This window comes from Parasteatoda tepidariorum, chromosome 3 (assembly GCF_043381705.1).
Source record: "Parasteatoda tepidariorum isolate YZ-2023 chromosome 3, CAS_Ptep_4.0, whole genome shotgun sequence".
NCBI classification, from domain to species: Eukaryota; Metazoa; Arthropoda; class Arachnida; order Araneae; family Theridiidae; genus Parasteatoda; species Parasteatoda tepidariorum.
The window spans coordinates 72,600,587-72,626,923 of record NC_092206.1 but is presented as its reverse complement, the minus strand read 5'-3'; the positions used below and the strand labels follow the sequence as shown (position 1 = coordinate 72,626,923).

Genomic DNA, 26,337 nt, shown 5'->3' with positions numbered 1-26,337 from the left:
AACCTCTTCTTTTTATTAACGATGAATGACCGAAGCTTTTCGGAACTATTTTGGCAAGATTGATTTCTTTTGTATTTTATTTTTTTGATTCATTTGTAGCTCTTCCCTCGCAGGTCATCGGGCTACCAAAGCAGTGGAGCTGTCCCCTCTGCAGAGGATCAAAATTGCGATGTCATATCTTCGGATCATCCCCGGGGATGATCCGTCGCATTTACCATTGTGCAGCTCCAGTGCAACGCAAATAAAGTACCTACCTCGTTTGTAGCGCTACCGGTGTCTTTCTTAAAAATATATATTAAATAAATTGAAAACAAATTCGACTTTAGATGCACAAAAATAATAGGTAGAAAACGTTCCCACTGCATAGTGCTTTAAATGTTTTAAACTGTTTCAAACTTTTGTGTTTCAGTTATACAGCTCTAAGTAAATGAAGTTTCAGATCCTTACGATCGAGAACAAGAAATACCGAGTAAACCGTTTCAACTGGAAACTTGGAAAAAACTGTTTTCTTTTTTCTGATCATGATGCAATGAGATATTTATTTACATTTTCTTTATGCATTTGAAAGTGAAAATACTGCTTTTTATTTAAAATTTTGTATGTTTTTAGTTTTTTTAAAGAAAAAATTCGTATTAATTTTACCCACTATTTTTCCAGGTTTTAAGGTGATATTTTGTTAAGAAGATAATAAAACATGGAGTTTGATATCTTAGATTCTTTAGATGATCTTCGGTAGATATTCTATTCTATTGTGTTGTATTTGTTTGGTTATTATAATTTTGCCGCTTAAAATGTTTTATTATCTATGATGATAGCTGGCTTGAACTGGTAACGATACCGAAATTTAATCTGTAAACTAATGACTGTGCTTGATTTTTAAAAGAAGAAGATTTCCGTATCGTGATCTGCCCAAAATAAACTCCAAGTCCATGTTTCCCGTGGGAAGCGACCCATGACTAACTAAAAAAAGTATTAACTTCACAGCAGGGGACCAACTGGATGAATATAACTTTACTCCTTTAATGATTGGTTAATTTTCAAGAAAACGATCATAAAAGTGCCTATTTTTTTTGTACACGTATTTGATTAGTGCTGACATCTAGTTTAAAATAAACTAACTATATACAATTATCTTTCAAATATCCTGGCACTGCCATCTGGTGTGTAAAATGAGAAATAAAATGTTTTCTGGGCAAACGAAATGAATTAGTTTTATTCTTATTGGTGCGTTGCTACTGAACACTTTAGCTCGGGAATATCACGGGAGCGAAAAATAGAGGGCGAAACCTCACCCAGTCATTTTCATACGCTCTTACCCTTGGCAAACCTCTACATGTTTCCTTTAACACAAAACTTTTGCAAGCTTAAAATCCATTTGGCAACTTGGCTATTGTAGTTGGCGTGACAGATCATTATACGGAAATATCCTCTTTAAGAGCTTTATAGTATGTATATATATCAAAAATACTTATACTTAGGAGATATTTCTATATCGATACCTGTTCACACCAACTGAAATCGTTGATATACCAAACTGCTTTTTATTTAGAAAAAAAAAAAAGAATGTTGTGGTTTGAAATTGTGGTTGTTTGTTGTGAAGTTGGCTCCCTTCTGTGATGTATTTCTTAGTTTCTCACATGTTGCCAAATCTTTGAGATTATTTTGGTGCTGTTACCAATGCGAAGGTATCAATGCCTAATATTTCAAGAAAATAAAAAAGTTCCTTTGGTGATTAAAAATATTTTTAAAACCAAGGGTCAGTCTATTCCGAATAAGGTTTTTGTATTGCCTGTATAGGAAATCTGTCAGGAATTCTGATGTTTTCATGATATCAAAAAATAAAGCAATATTTGTGATATTGAGGTTCGACTATATTTCTGAAGTATTTTATTCTTTTGTTTTAATTATTTTCTTTAAGTTGATTAATTCAAAACATTATTTAATTTTTTGTCAAGAGCCATTAATATATGCGTTTATTATGTAGAAAAATTTAAGAGAAGTTTTAAATCTTTGAACATTTCTCATGAAGAACTTTTCAAATTCAACACAAGCTTATGGAATACCTAAAGTATCCTAATTTATTTTCACCAAAATATTATTGACAATGTTGCTTAATTAGTTGTGGTAATGTCCTTATTTAAAATAATGTAAATCAATTAAAACATTTTGAATATTTCAAAATTACAAAATTGTGCATTAAATAAAACAAATTTTGCACTTTAAAAGATGTTTAATTTTTTTTCCTTAGAAGAAGAAAAAATGAAACCTAGAAAAAAGAGGTAAAAAGTAGTCTACCTTTTTATTTATATATTAATTTGTGCATTTATAAGGATCCTTTTTATTGCTACACTGGACAAGAAAATAAACAAATCAAAGTAAGGAAAGGATTATATTTGAAATGTAAGTTTTTAATTGAAACTAATGAAACACTTGTATCAAGGAAACACAGCAATTTAATTTGGTTAGCAAAATTATTTTCATTTTATCCTTTGATTATTAATGCAAAAAAAACATCTTTTAAAGTTTGGTATATTACTTGATATAAATCTGCCCTGTGGCAGAATTGCATCGACATTGTCGCTGAATGTTACGGAGCTCTTGCAGAAAGATTTTTTTATTGAAAAGTAAACAATTTTAGTTTTCTTTTCTACAGAAATTTACAAGTAGTATTTGAATCATGCATTTAGATAATAACTTTTTGGCTTCCTCAATTTACGTCGATCGTATCGTAAATTGACATAATGTTACGATTGTATTTTCGGCATTTATTGATGTTGATTTTCATGTGGTTTTTAAATATCCTAATGCATTTCAAACAATATGGAAAATTCGAATTGTGCATTTGAGTATTTACTTTTTAAGGCAGTGATTCTATCTATTTTTTGGCTGTTATTGCTATTGATTTTTTGATAGTTCTTAAATCCAATATTTTTATACGATATTTATTACAACAACCTAATCTCGAAAAGAAACTCGCATTTGAGGAGTCCGATTCGCTTGATTTCATCATCAATCTTTTTTTTCAACAATTACTACTATGGATTTCATGATTTTACATTTTTTTTTTATTGTGGTGATTATTTACAAAATGCGAAGAAAAAAATAATTAGTGCTTTTTTACCCCCAGCAAAATGCGAGAATATCACCCCTAATATTAGAATAAAAAATTATTATGTGTTTAATTTAAAAAATTATAAATGTTTTTTTTTTGTAAACACAGCACTTTTGTTATTTTAAATTAATAACATATATGATGGTTATTATTAAAAGTATCTTGCAGAAAGATATTAGTGCTAGAGAGTTATGTTGCAGGTAGCTCGAAAAAATTCTGCCAGAGGTTAAATTTGATTATACACTTATTTCTTTATCTTACAAAAGAGTTACATGTACTAGAAAACACCAAAAAGAAATTTTGCATCTACTCTACAGTTTTTGGTGCATTTGACCTTCTCTATTTAAGTGTAATTGTTGTATCAGTCTTAAAGTGTCATTCTTTAATTTTTTTTCTGCAAATGATTAAGTAATAGTTCAGTAACTTTTTGTATCTGTTTTATTACTTGTGCTTAAATCAGTTGATAAATAAAGTATTTTGATGTTTGAGAATCAGGAAGTGATTTAATTAGTTGTATACTTAGTTTCTTATTGGGTTATACTTTGGTTAACAATTCTTTATGTTTTCAGTTTAATGCGGCATAGTCTGTGCAAGATTGCATTAATTTCTTATTCAGTCTTCCAAGGTTGTGCCAAATTTCGCAAATCATAATTAAAAAAAGGACTCATCCTACTGTTAGTTGTTGGCTGAATTAGTAATGTTAAGACTCAATGGTTTTTTTAAGCCCAACCACATGGTAGATAAGACTGATTAGTAATGCATATCAGACTATGCATTAAGGTAGCTGGCACTCATCATTCTGAAATTGTGTGATTTTCAAGCTGCAACCTGAGATACAATCTTCAGTTCTTCACAATAATAATTTTGGGCTTTGACCTCTGTGGTCTGAAATTCAAAGTGTGTGTATCAAAATCTGTAATGCTTTTTTCTTACCATTTTTATGATAATTATATTGCTTTTATATCTATGTAGGTATTCTAAAAAAGATTTAAAAGACTCCAAATTAAGTACCATCATAGAAGCAGGACCAAAATCAGTTGAGTTCACTCAGCTTGTAGAATGGTTTTCAAAAGAATTACAGACTCTTTTAGGTTTGGAATCCTGTGTCAATTCTATAACAGGTAATTTGCATCTTAATATTATTGAATTATTATTCTTTAATTCAAATTTTAAGCAACAATACTTCAAAGGATTGAATAAATTCTAACGTCGTAAAAGTCTGTTGCCAGAAAACTAAAACTTTTAAAAATCAATAAAGAAAAATATTTTTTTTGTTCTTAAAAAAAAAAAAATTTTCTCTCTAAACTATTTTTTTTCCAGATTTTTAAGTATATGGGCAGTTTGGAAAATTTGTAAGATTTTTAAAATTTATATATATATATAGTGAAAATTATATTTATCAAGCCAATATTTAAATAGAGAAACATAAACTTTGCTACCATTTTATATCTAAAAATAAAATCTTCCGAAAAAATCGGAAGAGTAGGCAGCGATATATATATATGTATATAATCTGAGTAGAAAAATAAGCTGCTGATGTGATTGTAATATAGAGCACTACTGCTGCACTACAAAGTGTCTGCTATCAGCTTAATTAGGTGTACTGCAGTGTTTTAAAAAGTTTTTTTCTTTAAACAAAAACAAATTTTTTTGGATTTTACTGTACAAAATTATAACATATTAAGTACCTAGCTTCAGCTTTTAAAGTGCTTGTTAAAAGAATAGGTGCAGGTGCTTAATAGACAATCTCTGCATCGATAAATTTTTTGCATTCTTTATAACCCCGTGCCTGACTTACGGCGACATTGTTGCAGAATATTACAGAGTTCTTGCAGAAATAATTTTATTTTAGGAAGTAAAGAATTTTTGTTTTTCAGATATAGTAAAGAATTTTGGTTTTCTGCATAAATTTTTTATCGCTAAAATTATATTTAAAGGACGCTTTTTCGCACATTGAAGAGGAAAGAAATGTTTGTAATTTTTCTATTCATATTTAAGAAGAGTAAAAAAATAGATTAATGAAGTAAAAAATTTCTTTTCTGCGGAAATGTTGAAAGAATTTTTTTTCTCCAGAAATCATTCTTTGACACACTCATTTTGGGCCGATATTCTCGTTAATCCATGTGGTATATTTAATTTGTGTGTGATTTCGCCGTCAATCTTTTTTTCGGTAGTCACTGCTACGGATTACACAATTAAAAAAATTTTTTTATTGATGTGATGATGATAAAAAGTGAAAAAGGAAATAATTAGTGTGTTTTCTTGTTTAATAAAATGTGAGAATTTCTCCCATGACATTAGAATAGAAAAATATTAGAAATTCATTTAAAAATTAAATACAATTTTGTTTTATTCAAATAATTTTTATTTTATTTTATTTATTTTTTTGTAAACACAAAGTTTTTGTTACTTTCAATTTAGTTAGCAACATGTATATTTGTTATTAAAAGCATCTTGCATTAGTGCTAGAGAGGTCTGTTGCAGAAAGCCCAAGAAAATTCTGCCACAGGTCTTTATAAGAATTTAATATCTGCTGACATTGGTAAAAACTAGCAATAGTTGAAAGATAGAGTGTCTGGAAGTATTGCAGATTGAGCAGAATATTATGGTTTGGTTATGGAAAATTTCAGTAATATTTCCTCTTGTAAATTCTGTATAAGTTACTAGTTAATACACACTATTATCAGTATTTTTATTTGTAATGATTTTACATCTGCTTACTGACCGCAACCAGTTATGCTCGACATCGGTATTCTCCTGGGGTCTTAACGATCAGTCCACTACAGGATTACCTCTACAAGAGAGCTATTATGTTGAGAACGTTATGTCATTTGAAGCATATGAGATACTTATTCTCACATATTTCTTTGTGTTTTATGGTTTAAAAATGGCAAATACAAGCTAAAAGTCAAGTTTTTTGGGGTACTATATGTGATATTTGAAATTTTGGTTTTGCATTTTAACCTATATTCCTTGTTTTCTTCAGGATTAGGTTAAAACATCAGTAGAAAATTTTAGAAATTACATAAAAACAGATTAGAGATGACATTAATTTCACATTGTTCTCTTCGATATGATACATTTGCACTCAAAGATGCTATGAGGCATCCTTTTAAAGCTGCATTAATAAATGCTTTGCATGTACTACTCTCAAGGACGTCACGTGTCAAATGATAATGAACGTGTGGCAAAATGTAGATTCAAATAATATTTTAAAATCTTTAAAAAATGTGGAATTTTGAATTCTTTGTAGGATTCAGTAGATGAGGATGAAGTAGAGTTGAATCCGTGTGACAACACTGAAAATTTTATTGATTCCAACACAGATAATGTTTTGCAATCTTTATCAAAGTTTTCATTGTTTTATATATTTTTTTAACTATTCTTGAATAAATTATCTTAAATTCCCTTATTCATAATTTTTTTCTGGGTGTAATTTAAAGTATTGTTTCAAAGAAGAAAAAAAAAACATTTTTAAGTGAAGAAAATATGATGAAAGAAAATTAAAAAATAGTAAAATAAATTGAATATAATATATTAAAAATTGTTTTTAAATGGGTAAATTTTTGTTCATTTCTATATCATTTTTTATAATTCATCGATATTTCATGATCAACAAATGTCCGTCTTTTTTACCGATTTTTGTAAAATTTTGGGGGTTCACTTATACACTTTTGATTTGTGGTATTTAATGTGTATAACAAATAATAATTTATTTGTTTGAATTGTTTCAGATTTAGAAGATTGCGATTCATTTCTTTTGGAAGTTAGTTCATTCTTAAAAGAGTTACGTAAGTGTAATTTTTATTTATTCTTTAGAAATTCGGCTTAATGATTTTTCTAATGTACTATTGAATTGAATTTTACATTAATGTACATTGAATTTTTTTTATTCACAATGAGTTTATTTTACTTAAGTTAATATAAATGTAGCGAAATTTTTGCTCAAAAATTTTGGAAAAGAAAAAAGAGAAATGAATATCTTAATTATAAAAATCTTAAATATTAAATCAATATAGGAAACATTTTGCAGAATATTTATGTATCAGAATAGTTAGAAAGGATACTAAAACTAATTCTTTAAAAGTTCGGGATTTAATTTACATATTATGTGGGAAAATGAATGATGCATGTAGAGCCTTCATTATTTTTTGCTATGTTATGCAAAAATTTCAAACTTTTCCTTCCATTTCAAATTATATATTTTAAATTAATAAGAACTTGTCATATTTTTTTAATTACTTACTGGTTGGTCTTTTCTCTGTCATTGTAGTAAGTATATATTTTTTAAATAGCTAAGAAGCTTGAATAGGAAACTGATGACTCTTAATTCCATGACTTTGTGTTTAAATTTTATTATTTAAGGCTAATTATACACCTTTTGTTTTTTAGAATGTCCTTATAAATCATTAATAAGTGGTAATATCAGTGACCGACTACAAGATTCTGATAGCAGAAAAGTTTTATTAGGTATTCAATTTTTTTGACAACATTTAGTTGCCAGTCAAGGTAATTTTAATATGTATGAAGAATTTCTTAATTTTAATCACCCTACTGTTTTGTTTACAGATTTCTTGTGCACTGAGCTACAAGCTGTTCATGTTATTCAAAGGAAAACAAAAAGTAATGAGACTGTTGAAAATGAAGTGGTAAAGTTGTTTTAATTATATGATACATTAAAGTTTCATTCTATGTCATTAAAATAGTTGTTTTGATATCATTTTAAATTTAATAGAATTAATGCAGTGTTTCTAGAAAATCAGGAATTTGTTGGTAAAACTTTCTTGTAAAAAACATCTTAAAAAGTTATGAACAAAGCTTTGAATTTATTGTTGAAAGTTAGTGTAATAAGTAATTTGTTTTTTGTTGGAATAAGAAATTTATATTTAAAAAATTTCTTTCTGAAGATACCTAGAAATTTGTTTCCTAGAAGCTTATTCAAACTATTATGCATTATAAAAAAAGTTGTCTTCATCTATAAATTCTAAAGTAACTTTAAAGGAACACAGTGTTTCTTTTTTTATCCTGACTTGATTGTTAACAATATATTTTAAGCTCAAACTTCTATAATTGTATTGCTTATTCATTTTTTGAAATGTATTGCAGTTTTCTAACTTACGTTTGACATAAAAAAAGAGCCAAAAGAAAAAAAACTTTTATTGAAAACTTAGAACTTAGCTATATAATATAGCTTTGGACATTTCTCATAATAGTAATAATAATAGATAATATTAATAATAAATAATATTAATAATAAATAATAATAAAAATTTAAGTAAATTAACTTTTCTCTCTTCTTTTTCAAGCTTTATGATTGTTTTATTTTTTATCTTACTTTAAATAAAGGTATTAGCCTCTTACCCTAACCCAGAGTTCACAGTTGTCCTGATATTCCCAATTTCTCTGATAAAAATATTTTGTCTTGAATTTTTAGCTTTTTGTCCTGACATTCCTGATTTTTTTGCATGTCTAGAAAATCTCATCTTTTTTACGAATACAGATACAGATTTTAGAACAATTAGATTAAAGTTTCAATCTACCATATTTTAATTTGTAATGTTACTAAAAATCACAAAATTTGAACGTTTAAAATTTAGGAAACATATGCTAATTATGAACATGGTTCAGTCATCAAGCCTTACCTGCAGGGTTCATTCTTAAAAACTTTTTAGAAATTCAGTCACTTCATGAATAGAAAAAAAACCCAATTATTTTACAACATGAAATTTTATGGTGATAAATTCAGGAGTGACATGCTTATTTATTATTTTCGGCAATTGCCGGAACGAATTTTGAAAGGTAGAGTTACATAGTTTCACAATTATTGATTCTTTTCTTTCATTTGATTTTTAAATGAATTGAGGGAATCATTCACTAAATTAATTTTGTGCAAAAAGGGTCGGCAGCATATTCGCTGTGTTTCATTTCGAAATCATTGAAATCCTACTTTGAAATTATCTAAGTACTAGATTAGTAGATTAGTTTAGTACTTGATTACAAATTTATTTAAGAGATTGGTTTACTAACTGGTATTATTTATTTTTTAATACAATAAAAATTTTACATATATTGGTCTCTAACTATTATGAGTTGTCCAATTCTCAATTAATGGAATTAAACTGGAAACTGTTAAATCTTGATGTTCTAAGAAAAAGGTATATTTTATCATTCTTTGGTGATAAAATTTTGCTTTATTTTTAGCAAATTATATTATTTTTTGTTGTTTTCTTTTCTCAATTGTAGCCTAGTACATGAATTCTAATCCAAAAAATGTCCTGATTTTTTTCTTCTTTCCTAAATAAAGTTTTTCATTATATTGTTAACTTCTAATCATGTTTAAAAACATGTAAAAGATTTGCATAAACTATGTGTAATTATTTACAACCTTCACAAATTCAAATCTTGTTTAAAACTGAACTTGTAATTAGAAGCTTGAAGGGGAAGAAAAAAAAACTTTTAATCTTACTGTTGTTTATCATTGTAATGTGTTACTAAAATTAAAACATTTCTGCTTCATCTTTTGCATTGTTTTTTTAAGGAAGAGAATGATATAATTTCATCTGTAAATGATGTCCTAGAAGTTTTAGACATCAAAGTTGACTGTGTTGAGGAACCATTAACATTATTATCACAAATAGAAGAAAAGGTAAAACATTTATGTGTGTGTCCTGTTGAATACAACATTCATGTTTAAGATTGCAAAATATTTTAATTTGATATATGTCATTTGCAAATTTAGAAAAGAAATGATGTTTCAGATTGATATTATTGTTTATTTATAAAACAATTTTTTTGGAGAGTTTTTTTTAAATAATTTTTCACTATTTTTAAGGAATTTTAAATCCTTTATACCCAAATTCTAATTATGAAGTATGAAATTTTCTAGAAATGTCACATTAAGAGAAAGTGCATTTTCTTAGCAATGTTCACTATCCACCTGCTTATCTTTTTGTTTCACAACTTTCTAGTATAGAGTCCCACATTATGGTTAAGGCTCTGCACCTTCATTGTGAAGCAATAGGGTTCAATCCCCGGTGAAGTCCAGCTTACCTGAGAAATGGTGACAATGCGAAATACTGACCACATTGATTTTGAAATTTTAGAGTCTTAACCTTTATAATCCCATTAGTAATCCCACTATTGCTTTACGTTACTTTCTAGAATTTAATTAAAAAAACTTTTTAACTATTTTGATAGTTAATTTACTTTATTAATGTATTTTGTTTTTATTTTATTTCTAAGATTTCTTCACAACTTGATGTAGTATTACCTCCAGCTTTAGAAGAACCTCTAACTGAAGATAATTGGTCAAACCTCACACAGTTTTATCAAGATATGTTTATAGAGTACAGTATCCGTCGTGAAATGATGTTAACTCGTTTAGATGTTACTCTTCAGTCATTTAAATGGGGTGATAGATGCAAGGTATTATTTATTTTTTAATGTTTTGACTGTCAGTCATTTATAATAAACTATTTATATTTAAAATGTAAAGGAAGTATTTCAATTTTATTATCAATGTATTTGAGGGAATTAAAATTTGAATTTTATTTCTTTGTATTTTATTTTTTTAGCTGTTGCCTTTTTTTATTTTTACTTTGGATTGTATTTTATCTGTTTATTTTATTAACATTGAGATAATTGTGTATATTTTTTAAAATGATAGATAAATTTCCTCTGTGTTAAACTTTTGTGGCTCACTGCATATTTTTTGTGTTAAGAAAATATTCTAAGTCCTGATATTCCCTACTTGCTTAGATTTTGTAAGCTCCTTTGTATATTTGAATACTATGTAACTATGATCAACTACTTCAAAGTTGCAAGCATTCTGTTTGCTAGTCAAGACTATATATGTCAATTGAGTGTATAATCCTATTATTGTGTGTCATGTAGCATTTAGAATTTAATCCACGTGATAATGAATTGAAAAATACTGTACTTTTTTCTCTGTATTTTAAAAAAGAAAAAAAACAGTTTTGATAATGATTTTTAAATGTTACTAACTTTTCTGTTGCTAAAACTATTAAATTAAAGACTATGAAATTTTTATCACCTTTAGAGAAAATTTTAAGGAACATTTTGATATGAAAATGTTATTTTTGGATTCATTAAATTTTGAATTATTTTGTGTCAAATTTTTTTCATTGGCGTTTAATTCATTTTAAATAACTATTAGCAGGATTTTTTATTTTATTTATTTATTTTTATTTTTTTTTGAAACTACATATGTTTTGTATGTCTGAAGATGAGCTCTCTGTTTCAATTTGCTAAAAGTTTGGAAAAAAATAATTTTGAAGTAATTAGCTAGTTTATCTTGATGGTTTTTCAGACATTTGGATGCAAAAGAAAAACTAATTGCAGTAAAGTTATAATTTTTAGCAGTCACATATTCTTAAGTCTAAAAATAAAAAAAGTCTTTATGAAAAAGCGTCTTTTTTAAAAATTCAAACTAATTTTTACATTATTGAATTAAGTTAGTTTTTGGTCATGGGATTCTAAGAGATAGTGAGCAAAGGACACAGTTGTTGTATTCAAAAATATATTTGTTTTCATTTATTTCTTTGTTTTGGGCTTTAAAAATTACAGTTTACTTTTTATCTGTTTAAATTAACTGTATGTTCCTATATATTATTCATGCACCTATTTTTAGCATTAAATAGGTGAAATTTTTATGTTTAGGTCTCAATTATTAATCAGTTAATATAATACTGCAATTGAAGTGCCTGAAACTGATACAAATGAGGCATTTTAACTTTTACAAATAGTATTAACGAAGATCTTCAGTATGCTGTAAAATGTTTTATTTGTATTAAACAAAAATTTTATTGTGCTATTTTTCATTTGTTTGCTTTATATATGTATTTTGCAGATGAGGTAAATTTTTTAAGTTGTGTAAAATTTGCTATGTTTGGAAAAGAAGAAAATTTAGTCCTAATGTAATCTTGATGGAGTCTAATTCCAAACTTTAGGGATCCTAAGAAAATTCTGAAGATACAATAAATCTAATGTGTGTAAATAAGTTTTATTGTGAATAATATTTAAAAAGATTTTTATAAAAAAATTTTCTTTATTATTTTAGTTTTGATTTTAAAAGTTACTTTTCCTTGCTGAGTACTTTTCGTATATGTATATATATATACAGTCAAACCCCGCTATAGTGAACACGGCTTATAGTGAACTCCCGGATATAGTGAACGAAATGCTCGGTCNATATATATATATATATATATATGCCTTTTTTACTTTGTTTTGGGCTTTAAAAATTACAAATTATATTTTATCCCTTTAATTTAACTGTATTTTCCTGTATATTATTCATGCTCCTATTTTAAATTTGATAAATGTTCCCGCAGTTTTTTTAAAAAAAAAAAAATTTCTCATAAGATTTTAGGATTTTTCTTTCTTTTTTGAAAGATTTACCTTGCCATCATTTCAGAAATAATCATTAGTGTATTATCTCATCGTTTTTTCTTATTTTTAAGATTATTTCAAAAATTTTTTTTTAATTGAGTTTAACACTAAAAAAACGGCTTTTTGTAACGATTCAGAAAACCGGAAAAATCAGTTATCCGGAATAGCGATAGTCCCGATCGTTCCGGATAATCGGTTCTCTACTGTATTAACTTAAAAATGTTCAATAGGCTGTAAAATATTTATTGTTATTAAATAAAAATTTGTTTAATTTTAATGTGCTATTTCTCTTTTGTGTTATATATATATTTTTCAAATGAGGTAAATTTTTTAAGTTGTGTACGATTTGCTATGTTTGGAAAAAAAGAAAATTGAGTCTTAATGTAATCTTGATGAACTTGAATTCCGAACTTTAAGGGTCCTAAAAAAATACTGAAAATACTATAAATCTAAGGTATGTAAATAAGTTTTATTGTGAATAATAATGAAAAATAAATAATAATGAAAATTATTTTTATAAACAATTTTAAAAAACTTTTCTTTATTATTTTAGTTTTGATTTTTAAAATTACATTGCTAAATACTTATTCTGTCTTATTTCCTATTAAATATCTGTCTTATTTCCTATTATTATATTAATTTAAAAATCATGGGTTTTTTATTACAGTTTGATATTTGTTTGTGCATTTTTTAAGTATTTTGCCATCCCATTCAAAATCCCATTCAAATCTGTCTTTCTTATTCTTCGATATTTAATTTTCAGGGCAAAGAATCACAAATTTTGAGTGCTTATGTCCGTAAAAGGAATAAATTAAAGAGAGAACCTTCAGTTAAATTATCTGATTTAGCAGCAGCTAGAGAAGGTAAATAAAATTTCTAAATAGTAATTCAGATTTTGTGTTTACTATAGGTATGCTTAATTAATGTTTCTCAATGTATGCCCAGGCTCCGAGGGAAGGCAATCAGACCTATAAAAGGGCAATTCGAGAATGTCCAGTGTTCGCACAGTGACACTCATTTGCTGCTCAAGCTGAGTGTACCTCCAGTACAAGTAGCTTTGGTTCACTGTGTCAGTAGCTGTGATTTCATTCAATAGGCGCCAATTATAGGAAGCTGCACATTTTTTGGCCACCTAAATAATTTACTAAGGTTAACTGTGTATGTGTAAATGGTATAGATATGTGTAAAATTTTCAATATATTTTAAGTAAGACTAGAAATATTGAGAAGAAGGAAAAAAACCTTGTTTAAATTTTTTTTAAATTTAAACTGTTTTTTTTTTTTTTTTTTAACTCAAGAAATTTTCCGGAATTTTGACTTGGACTCACAATCACCCCTGTAAAGATCACACCTCTAAACAACAAAATATTTTATTTAACATTTATCTTATAAAGGAAATTTAAAAAATAAATAAATAATGCACATTATTTCATTGGGTTTTAATTTTTTGTTTTGTGAAATTAATTGAGCTGTACAGTGAGAGGCTCTTATATGAGTTGTTATGTTAACACAAGATAAGACAGCATATGAAAAATTAAAGGGATTTTATGTGGATTTTTTTTCATGTTTGCTTTCAAAAGTAGAAAAAAAGATAAGGAAAGAATATTTTAGCTTTTCTTTTTTATTGAAAACTCTGGAATATGAAAGTATCTAAACTAATTGGTCAACTACATTAGAAAAGGAATCTAAAAAAACTCTCCTTTTAACATGGGTTTTAGATTAGGATAATTTCTCTTTGCTCATTGCTAACATCGGCTCTTGCAAATGCATATAGCCCAAATGTGTCACATTTACGGGTTAATAAAGTTATTCTTTCTTGGATACTCATTAAGCCTGCTTTAATGTTTGAATAAGTATTTTAAAAAAGTGACTATAAATCATGCTATCAGTTTGTGCTAAAGTTAACACAATTCACTTGATTAAAAATCGTAGATGATCATTATAATGAATAACAAAATAATTGATAAATAAATTCTTCATTTCATAGATGTGTGTAGTAATTATTTTTTCTTTTTATTCTTAATTATTCAGCTTGATGCTTTAAATTTCAATAGAGTTTGCGGTACAACCTTGTTGCTTTCTTCAATATATATTTGTGCATAGTTATTTAATTGGGAAACTCTGTTTTGTTAAAATTGTAAAATTACAAAAGTAACTCGACAATTTTAGGGTTAATCTTTATTAGATACATTGCTAGATTGCTGTGAGTTGAGTTAGATTTATCTTTGTTTTCACTATAATTGAAAAAAAAGTGAGTTAAATAATGCACAGTATTCAGAAAAACAAATATGAAAAAAATATTACTCATTATTTTCCAAGGGTGATTTTTCTCATAGTTTTAATGTTGATTTAAAAAATTTTTTAAATAATAAAAATCAGTGTTCTATATTCAACTGAATGAGTAAAAATAAGAAGCTGCACTCTGTCTAGTTATAAAATTTATTTTCTTCTGTAAAACATCAATGCGATTGAGAGGAAAATAAATAAAATTGGTGTGCAAAGTTTACTTTAGTAAGTGAAAAAATTGTGCTACACTCTGCCTTATTAAAAAATTTAGACATCTTTTCTTATCAAAACACCAGTAATAATATTTATGATGATTCAAACATAAAGCCTTTTTCTAAGCACCCTATTTATTTACTTTTTATAAACCTAGATATATTCATCATTGAAAAAACAAGCAGTGCAAATCTTGTGAAAAATACTAAATCATCTGTTAATAGAGTTCTTATAAATGCTGTAAGTATACTTTTAGTTGAAATTTTTAATCTATGCATTTGTATTTGATGAGTGTAATTGTTATGATTTTTGTCCATAAATTGCTGCAAAATTGTTGTAAAATATTCTATTAAAATATTGTTCAACTATTAAAAAGGTAAAATAAAAAAAATTAAGAAGAAGTCAATTTTAATTCCATTGTTTCTAAAAGCATGAAACTTGAAGAAAAAAAAGGAAATAAAGTAAAAAAGGTGTTTTTTTCTTTTATGAAATGACCTAAATAACTAAACTTGAATCAGTGTTTCTCTGTAACTAATCCAGGGTGCGTAGCGTTTGTAAAAAGTACTTAAAGGTGCTTTTTGGGGGATTTCGTTTTTAAAAGCTTTTAAAGGTGCTTTTTTCAGCTGGCGTTTTTAAAAAGTGCTTTTTTTCCGAATAATTTTTTTTCTTCCTTTCAGTGATATCTGGTGGATCCCATGCATTTCACGAAAAATGGGGAGTTTGCTACGTAATCATTCACGCGGACTTCATGTCGTACCCACGTTATGACTTGCGCATGCGCGCACACTTGAAACCGAAACCCGAGTGCTCCAATTCGGATAGAGAATATCAGATCCTTATGAAATGTTTTTCTTTTTAATTTATTTTAATTTTGTTCTTGTTTATTTTATTTTACTTCTAACACTTTTTTTGACGTAGGGGGTAAGGGTACTTTTGTTCTGAGTTCAGGGTCAAGTTGAATTCACTCGGTGATGTGGGAAAGTACTGATTGTTTCGATTTACGCCCGTTTCTTTTTGGGTTTTTTTTAACGCTAAAACTGTTTATAAAAAGTTTTTGTTTTTCAATAATATCATTGATTGAATATGAATTTTTTGAGTGATTGAAAATTTTTGTAAAGTGCTTGAAAAGTTTTTAAAAAGTGCTTATTTTTTATTCAAAGATTTGGCTACGCACCCTGTAATCGTTTGACTAATAAACTGGGAATTAAAAATAAGTACATTTTTATAATTTCAGCTACATAAAAAAATATTATATTATTTCAATTAAAAATATGGTAAAAAGTATGACTTGCTCTCTTGGCTGATATTAAAAGTGTGCTCTCCACAAATAGCATTGTTGCAGTAGTTGTATACATGTTTTATCATCATGCGGTTCTTAGGTGTACGAATTATATGTTTGCTCACTGCACTTTTAGTTGTCTCTTCCGTAGGCTCTTCAATATTCAAAATATCTATAATATTTTACTTTGATGGAACTTAATATTCGACTGTTAGATGATGATTGCAGCAATGCTCTAGGAGTAACGTGTACTGCTGTGTTTGTTACGTTTGGATAACTGATTTCACTAGTTATTAAAGTATTATGTGTGAGGAAGCATAAATGCAACGAAAATATCTCAAATTTGAAAAAGTGGCTAGGATTATAGTCTATTAGATGAATATTTAGTTATCTGGAGCTGAAATGATCCTTCAAAATTATTTTGCAAACTAATGTAACAATTTTCAGCTAAAATTTTTGGATATATCTATTTAAATATAAATTTATATTTAAAAAAAAAACAGTAAGTATTCAAATCAAATTCTGCCTCAATTTAAAAGAAAAATTAGAAAATAAGAAAACCAAAATGGAGTGTTTTTTTTTTCTCCTTCCACTTTAAACTTTTCTGATGAAGCAAATAATAGCAATTTTTTTTTAGTTTTGCGAAAAAAAATTCTAAAATTATTGAATTGGAAAATTATTAGCCAAAACCTTTTTAGCCCCCTCAAAGGCCACAAAAACAATGAATTTTTTTTCATAAAAATTGAGCTTGTGTTGTAGGAAAAGTTACCACTATTGGTAAATAATAAAAGTTATTTGACAATAAATATAAACATCTTTATGAATATTTAAAGTAAATTGTTTGAGCAATGGTTTTGTAAGTAGTAAATGGTTTATGAATAATAAGTGAAGGTTGAGCATTTACCAGTTTTTGGAATACCCACATTGAATGAGACATCTTTAAACTGTAATTCATTTTTGAATATGAATTGGATCTCTATTACTTTTCATGTTACGTTTTATAATTATAGATCTATTTTTTTTTAGTTTCATTTACTGACAATAATCTGGATTTTTTGTGAAAATCTTTGTATTACAATGCTTTGCAACAAACTTCTTTTTTTATTAATTTTAATAATATAATTGGAGATAGAAGTTTTTTAAAAAACTAATACGAATGATTTTCAAAAAACTTCTATCTTTTTTGAAAATCATTCGTATTAGTTTTTTAAAAAAATTATTGGCTTTGCCGGTGAAATTCAGATTAAGAAAGAGTTTTTAATTTTTATAGTTACGTTTTCATGTTACGTTTTATAATTATCGATCTATTTTTTTTAGTTTCATTTACTGACAATAATCTGGAATTTTTGTGAAAAACTTTGTATTACAATGCTTTGTAACAAACTTCTTTTTTTATTAATTCTGATAATATAATTGGAGATGGAAGTTTTTTTAAAAATCATTTGCATTAGTTTTTAAAAAAATTATTAGCTTTGCCGGTAAAATTCAGATTAAAAAAGAGTTTTTAATGTTTATAGGTTTCATTTTTTAGTATTGTTTTTAAATATTTAAAAGAGTTAAATATTTATATATTTTATCTTTAGCTACAAGTATTTGTTAGCACAAAAATTTTAAAACTCACATTTTGAACACTTACCTGGTTCTACTTGTAATGGCCAACAGCTGAATTGTAATTATTTTTCACGATAACTTTATTTAAGTGAATAAATTTTTTAAATTCATGCAATTTTAATATGCATTTATGCTTTTAAGTGAGCTTTTTACGTATGCAATATGAACTACTTACATTTATTTGCCCAGTGTAGTGAATACAGCTATATTAAAGAAACAGTTTTTTTTTTATTTTTATAAAAACACATTTATGTGACAACACAATCAACACATCAACAAAGCGAAAATAGATTGAAATACCCCTATTGGATTAGTATAAACCTTAAATCCAAATAAAAGATCTTGTGATATGTTTTTTTATTTCATGCCTATCTTAACCAGTTATTTTTAAGACGCTATAGTTGAACGAATAATGTATAATGTAATATAACAAATGTTTTGCGGTTTCTTTCTTCGTCTTCAAAGGAATGTGGCTAATTATTGTAATTTACAATTATACTTGTTTGTTATTATTTTTTCCTGTGATTTAACTGGCTTAAAAATTTCTGTCTTAAAGTACTATAAACATTGTGTGTCTTCAAAATGTGGCATGGAAGAAAATATTTTTATGGTTATCGTTAAATTGCACATAATCTACTGTGTTTCAGCTTAATCTGCTGTTAATTGATGAGATTTACAGCAAATAGGAAGTATTTTTATTTTTTCATTTTTAACTATTCACTCTTTTCAAAAGCCAATGGCTGTTTTATATATTCTTCTCTGAATCTCAGAGAGTCCATATTTTTTAGAAAAATATGTGTTCCACAATCAATCGAATCTTCCTCCCCTTTTGTCTCATTTTTTTCTTCTCTGATTTGTTTCATTATCAAATATAAGTTCTTACACAATTTGTTACTTTTTTATTATCAAATATAAGTTCTTGCATGTTTTTTTAACCTTAAATACAAATTATTATAAGTTCTGTATCTTCAGTTTTACAGTTACTCTTGTGCTGATAAATCAAATCATGCATTTGGCCAAATTTGCTACTGATTGTTTTCTTGTTATTTTTCCTGTTTTTACATCAGACATAGTCATTAAATGGTGAAGATGACACTAGTATTTTTCTCGAAGACATAATATCCTATTTTTTTAACGTTAAACTTAGTGCAGTTTAGTCACATTCGACTTTTATACCTTTTTATAACAGCTAATAGAATACTTTCCATTATCTGTCAAACAAGTTATAAGAGATTTGTCCATGCTTATGATTAAGGGATAGCTACAAATGTAGATTTTAAAGACACTAATAAATTAAATTATAGAAATTGAGCATTTTTTTTTCAGTGAATTTGTTATTTGTATTACTATAATGTCTTTGTTTAAAAATGAGTATAAGTGAGTGGACAGGGCAGTATATAGGATATCCTGTCTGAAACTGCCAAAAGTATAAGTGTCCTAAATCTGTAATTCTGAAAATAATTTACATAATTAAAAGTTCAAATCTACTAATTGTTAATAAAAAAATATCTAACCATATTCTTTATTAATATTTAATTTTTACTCTTTAATTGGTACCTGCTAGGATATTAATTAAAGATTAAGATTTTTCAGATATTAATAAAATTATGAAATATATAATTATATAGATACATTGTAAAAACTGAAATAGTATCTGTTAAAATTTTGTATTATAAATTTATAATGGTTTGAATAATTAAAAAATCAGGAAATATATATTTTAATGTCATAGTGTTTGCGAATTTCCAAACTGGTTACTCTTTTTCATAACTGCCCTATAATATCTTGATTTGTACAGTTTAAGACAGGAAAAATACAACCAGCTAATTTTAAACTGTTTTTTTTTATTAAATATATTTTAAAGATATTGATTCACATTTAATAGTTTAATTAAGTTCCTAATATTGTACCATATTGTATTGTTAATATTCTTATCTTTCAGTATTGCTTAAATTAGAGGTTCTCAAACTTTTTTGTTTGTGGAGAACTTTTAAAATTCTACATGGCATTAAACTCTATTTGGACACTATATACTGCATTTAAAAACTGGATTACAGAATGGCATTAATGATGCAAAGTCATTCAGCCACTTAAGAAGCCCTCTCTCGAGCGAACTCAACTGTCAAAGGGGTAGAGATGGGTAGGGAAAATTCTAAATATGCTTTTAATTCTTTTTATTTAATTTCAACAACTAAACTGATGGTGGATATTTACTCAATTCGGCCTTATCCTTTGATGCATATAAAGTATAAAACTTTCACCCAATCAGAATTTGAGATATAAAGCATGCAGTATTTTAGATTCTCTATTAATTTTTTCTCACAAAATTACACCAATACAATTCTGCAATCCACAATTTTTGAAAGATATATAAATAGTATACAGTTATTAGTTTTTAGAATTTTGATAAGTATCTTTATTTTCGTGTATTTAACGTTAAAAGAAATTTTTAACATTCTCCAAATCTCTTTTCTTCATTTAAAACCGCAATAGAATTAGATTTTAAAAAATCTGAAAACTGATGAACATGTAATTTCAAATTACTTACTCAAAGCCGTAAATTTCCCCATTTTATTGCTTTTAAGCTTTGAGAAAAAATTAATAGAAGTTCTAAAAACTATCAAGCGCTATTTCTCCTAATCTAATGAAGCAACTTTATTTATTTTCTACCTTTTTTGAGAGATATTGTGCTGTCTAACAATACTAAATCATCAAAAGTTTGCTAAGTACAAAAAATATTTATACAAATTAAAAATTTGATCTAGAATCCAAGATGGTGAGGGTAGAGACCTCTTAAGCTTGCAAGACATTGAATTTGATCATTTTAAGATGTTTATTTTTAGACTTGTTTCCCACTACAGATAGCAAAAGCAAACATGAAAAATATTAAAAATAAATGTAAGCCAAATATCGTTTTTTTTTTTATAATTTTGATTTTATTACATATGTTAAAAAATTTACTTGGTTTTGTTAAACACAAGTTTGATGAAAAGAGTTGTTGTGCTCTAGTTTGCAACACTGGATTATGATTTGTTGAGATTCCGATCATATTGTCTAGTAGACAATATTTCATTTGAATGGTGATTTTTCTTTTTCTTGTACACATTTCTTATTAAAATATTTTATCTTATTTCGCTTCATTCAGTAATAATGCATGTTTCATTTTTTTTTTAATTTTAAACAAATTTTACATTTTTTGCAGAGCACTAAGTGCTTTGTAGTGCATAGCTTGAGAACCTTTGATGTAAAGGAAATTTCTACGCTATTAATTGAAGGATTCTGTACAGCTAGGTTTTAAACAAAAGGGTAAACAACATGATATTTATTGTCCAATTTGCTATTGTGTCTGAAAGTTCGACAATCCTCTAAACTGATATTTTAGTTTTTCTAATTATTAATTTCGAAAATTACCCATAACTAGATTGATTCATGTTACTTTAAACTTTTTTTTATTTTTTATTATTTAATAGTTCAGATAGTATGAATTATTATGAATTATATTATTATTATGAAAATATGAATTATTATTCAGATAGTTCAAATATCATTGCATAGGTTCCTGATAGAGGAGGTCGTCCTAAAGAACAGACACCATATAAAGAAATGCCTAATTGGTCAAAAAGATCAGGTGGAGGAGGAGGTAGTGGGAGAGGAGGTATAGACTGTTTTCCATTTCACCTCTTTGTAATTTTTTAATAGCTTATGTTGTCTCTACTTGTAGTTTCTACGTTTAGCATGTTGTGTGAAATGCAATGGAGTATTTTTTCCCTTAAAAATGAGTTCATTTATGTAAAATAAGTTGTATAAATGCAATGCATGTTTTAGCCCACTATTGTGATAATAATACAAAAAATTTCCTTTTATTCATTCATGTTTTGTCAAAATGAGAAACCAGCAATTTAAAGCAATTCTTCTAACAATTCACAATTCAAATTTTAAGCAAATACAAACTAGCAATTTTAAGTGTTTCCAAATTTATCTGTGCTTTCTTTTTATCTGCTTATTCTAAATAAAAAAGAATAGCTCCAAATTTATCATAACTTCTTTTTTCAATACTATTTAGTATTCCTTAGGTCATCTGCAATAAATCAAACGGATTTCAAATTTTATTCAAATAGTTTTATTTTTAAAACTGACATATTTGTTCAATTTGTGTAATAGTCTTTAGAAAGATTGGGGTATTTTTTTGGGGGGGAGGGGAGTTCAAGAATTTAAAAATTAATAATCATCATTACCGCCAGAAAATAAAATTTCTTTTGTAATCTTACCAGGATTCAAATTTTACTCAAATAGTTTTATTTTTAAAACTGACATATTTGTTCAATTTGTGTAATAGTCTTATTGGGTCTTAATAGAAAGATTGGGGTATTTTTTTTTGGGAGGGGGGGGTAGGGGAGTTCAAGAATTTAAAAATTAATAATCATCGTTACCGCCAGAAAATAAAATTTCTTTTGTAATCTTACCAGTTGTTAATTTCAGTATTTTGCCAAACATCAATGAAAATTCATGATAAGTACTTTAGTTTTCATTTTAAAATCCATATTCCTTTTTATAATCAAAGCCCACTATAATCCAAAACTGTGATATTTTATAATTGTAATCCAAAACTGAACAATCATTTTATAAAATATTATATCAGCAACCATCTCAAACATTAAGAACAAACATATTACTTTCTGTCCACATTATCTGTCTAACCTGTATGTAATAGTTCATTGATAAGAGACTGCAGGGAAATTTTAAAATTGTTCAAAATGTGAGGTGTTTGCCCTGAAAGAGGTGAAGTTTCTTTTCTTTTTTTTTTATCAAAAAAAGTTTTTTTTTTACGCTTAGTTTCATTATTAAATTAAGTACCTAGGTTCTGTTGGGTGTTTTTGTTGACAATTGAAATAATTAAGAATCTCACTTCCTTTTGAAAACACTAAAATGGATTTTTTTGCTTCTTGTAATGAATTGAGTTGGATTTATAATCAAACTGAGTTTGATGAACTCCAATATGTAATTGAGAATTAAATTTCAATAACATAAATAATTTGCGCATACATTAGGTTTTTTTTCCTCTATTAATATTCTTTGTAAATTTATTTTTATATCTTGCATCCAATATGAGGGCCCAGACAACCAGAAAACAGTCTGTCAAGGTCAAATTAGTTTTTTTAATTTACTAAATGAAAAATTTATTAATCATTTTAAATTCCAAAATTTGTATCAGGCTGAAAGGAAAGGCAAAGACCTATATCTTTTTGCACAAATAAGTGACTGTTTATTGGGGCTTTGGAATATGGGGAGAAATCTATTATTGGTGATTTATCAAAAGTCAATCAATACGCAAATAATTTGTTTTAAATAATTTTGTGAACTAGGAAACCCCCAATGGATCTTAGAACAGAAATTTTTGTGTTGATGTGTAAGAAGTTAAAAAAAAAAAGGAATCTGAAAATAAATAAATTTGACTGTTGTTTTATGTGTGTGCCTACACTTAGCAATAAGTTATCTGTTATATTTATTGAGAAAGGGGTTAAGAATTAAATACGAATATAAATTTATGAAATAAATGCAATCCAAAACCTAGGAAATATGTAATATGTACTTATAATGACATGGCAGAGAGAAACTGAAGTTGAGAAGAGATTTATGTAGGTTTAATCAAGCAATCAAATTGGTTATGATGTTTTTCTATCACACTTTTCAATAGTAATTCATAAGATTTCGATCATGGTTTTGTTTTCCCCTCGTTTAATACTTATTAAATGTAACTCGCATAAATATTAATATGTGTAGTTTTTTTACTTTATTTTTTGCAGGGGTTCCAGAAAAATATATGCTAATAGTAGTCATTACCGAATACCATGAATATATCAGGGAAACCTTGAAAACCTAGAATTATCCGGAAATTTAGTTTCTTTTTTTTTGGGGGGGGGGNTTTAATACTTATTAAATGTAACTCGCATAAATATTAATATGTGTAGTTTTTTTACTTTATTTTTTGCAGGAGTTCCAGAAAAATGTATGCTAATAGTAGTCATTACTGAATACCATGAATATATCAGGGAAACCTAGAATTATCCGGGAATTTAGTTTCTTTTTTGGGGGGAGGAGGGGAATAAGGTGTAATGCGATTTTTGGCCAGAAAATAGAAAAATACGCTACCTAGAATAATGGAAGTGACTCTTTCAGTTTTTTTATATTTTTTAAAATTTCTACAGAAATACTTAAAGGATTATTTTGTAACTTTAGAGATGTTTAGTTCATGTCATTTTTCATGCTTAGAAATAAAATTTGAAGCTTTCAGAGATTTGGGAGAGAGACAATAAATTACGAAAGAAAAAAGTATTTGTGAAAACCCTATATCAAGTTATTAAGCAATAAGCTTGTAACTTGTATCGATTACTTGAGTTGTTATTTTTAATAACTGCATAAAGTTTCGTAAACCTAGTGTAAATGTTTATGGAGATATGGATATTTTTATAAAATAATTTTTTGATTAACATTTATCTGTTCTAACTTTATAGGCATTTAAATGAATTAAACAACATTTTTGAAGCAATTTAAGATTAACTGCAAATTTGTTGATTTAAAATTGTAAAAATTTTTTTTAAATTTTTTAAAAAAGAACTGCACAAGTTATGAGTATTTACTCTAGCTCTTTTAAACTGCATGTACACTGAAAAACTTTTTTAATAATTTTGTAGTGAATCGTATTTGGCAACTAATATAAAAAATTGGTTTTAATGTCCTAAAAATTTAAAAAGTTTCAAGCAATTTACTAAGTAGTTTTTGTACTTTTCACTACAAAACTGAAAACGATCAGGGGTTTTCCACAAATTGTATTTTGTATCATAAGTCAAAATTTAATAACAAATGACTTACCTTACTCCTTACAATAATCGTCCGAAAACTAAACTTTGATAGTATAGAGAAAGAAAACATGCAAAAGAGAACAAACTTTTATGGAGGTGCTCCCCCTCAATACTGGTCTCCTTTCTAATAAATTGTTTAATAGTACAAGACAAATATTGTGGTTTAACTCTTATCGTTTTGATCATTCTTTTAAAAAGTGCAAAAATTACTTAGAAAATTGCTTGAAACTTTTTCAATTTTTAAGATATTCAAATAAAGCTTTCATTATTAGTTGCCAAATATGATTCCATATAAAATTATGAAAGACTTTTTTAAGTTTTTACTGTGCATGTACAGTACTAAAGAGTATATCTTAAATACTTATATCTTGCGCAGTTTTTAGCGAATTTTTTAAAATTTTCAAGAAATGTTGTGATTAATCTTAAATTTCTCAAAAAATTTTGTTCAATTCCATTGATTATTTATGAAGTTATAGCAAAAAACGTAAGGCGAAAAAATGACTTTTTTATAGAAATGTCCACATCTCCATAAATATTTACTCTAAGTTTATGAAATTTTATGCAGATATTAAAAATAACAACTAAAGTAATAGATACATGATTTTGTTTAATTTTCTTGCATAGGAGGTTAAAAAATATTTGTTTTCGTTTGTAATTTATTGTAGGTCTTCTGAACAACCTCTGAAAGCTTTAAATCTTATTGATAAGTATGAAAAATTGCGTGTCCTAAACACTTCTAATGTTACAAAATAATTCTTTAAATATTTTTTGAGAAATTTAAAAAAATATTGAAAACTGTATATATGTATATATATATACAGTGGAGCATCGTTTATACGACGCCGAAGGGACCACCGAAAAACGTCGTATAATCGATTTTAACTTCTAAAACTGAAACTAACTCTGTTTTCAGTTAATTTTAATGTTTAACGTGTTGATTTACATAAATTTCTAAATTAGACAAAGCAAAACAAACAAATAACCAAAGAAGAAAAATTGCAGTGAGCAATTTGAATGTATGTTACCTTTAATTATATTTTCCTGCTATTAGTCTCTACAATGCTTTGAATAGCGAGTTGAACTTACTGCTTTCTATGATGCAATTTTAGATTTCCAATCACTGCCAAATCTAATGGCTGAAGCGCACTTGTGCAATTTGCAGGAAAAAAGGGAGCTTTAACATTTTCCGAAATAATTAGTATCGATGGGTGCGCTGGACATTGGTCGATGAATAGCAAAATTTTTCGTTTTTCCTTCTTCATAACATTGTCAAGTTTTTTCAGTCATCTAGTAAAAATTGTGGTCGACATCCAAGCATTCTTGTTGACACCCTTTTCTGTATCATTCATGTTGGCAAATTCCGCCCTTTTTTAAAATACACAAGAAAAAATAAAAAATTAAATAAAGAACAAAATCTAAAAATCGACGTATAACCGATTCTGTGCGTCGTATAAACGATATATTTTTACATTAAAATGAATAGGAATGATTTGGGACCACACTAAAACGTCGTATAAATGTAAACGTCGTATAAGTGATCGTCGTATAAACGATGCTCCACTGTAT

At 26.8% G+C, this 26,337-nt stretch overlaps 1 protein-coding gene across 2 annotated transcripts in view; it reads left to right on the top strand.

Moving 5' to 3' along the window:
- Positions 1 to 382: 382 nt before the first annotated feature.
- LOC107440671 (protein FAM98B) overlaps positions 383 to 26,337 on the top strand; it is a 30,025-nt gene continuing 4,070 nt past the window's right edge. The window contains exons 1-11 of one of the 2 annotated variants that reach the window (XM_016053649.4): positions 383 to 567; positions 658 to 732; positions 4,085 to 4,233; positions 6,847 to 6,903; positions 7,505 to 7,582; positions 7,682 to 7,761; positions 9,651 to 9,758; positions 10,355 to 10,537; positions 13,287 to 13,386; positions 15,179 to 15,261; positions 21,467 to 21,566. In XM_016053649.4, the coding sequence (XP_015909135.2) occupies positions 695 to 732; positions 4,085 to 4,233; positions 6,847 to 6,903; positions 7,505 to 7,582; positions 7,682 to 7,761; positions 9,651 to 9,758; positions 10,355 to 10,537; positions 13,287 to 13,386; positions 15,179 to 15,261; positions 21,467 to 21,566 (976 nt within the window). In that variant the 5' untranslated portion in view covers positions 383 to 567; positions 658 to 694. The other variant, XM_071178838.1, reaches the window with a different exon arrangement.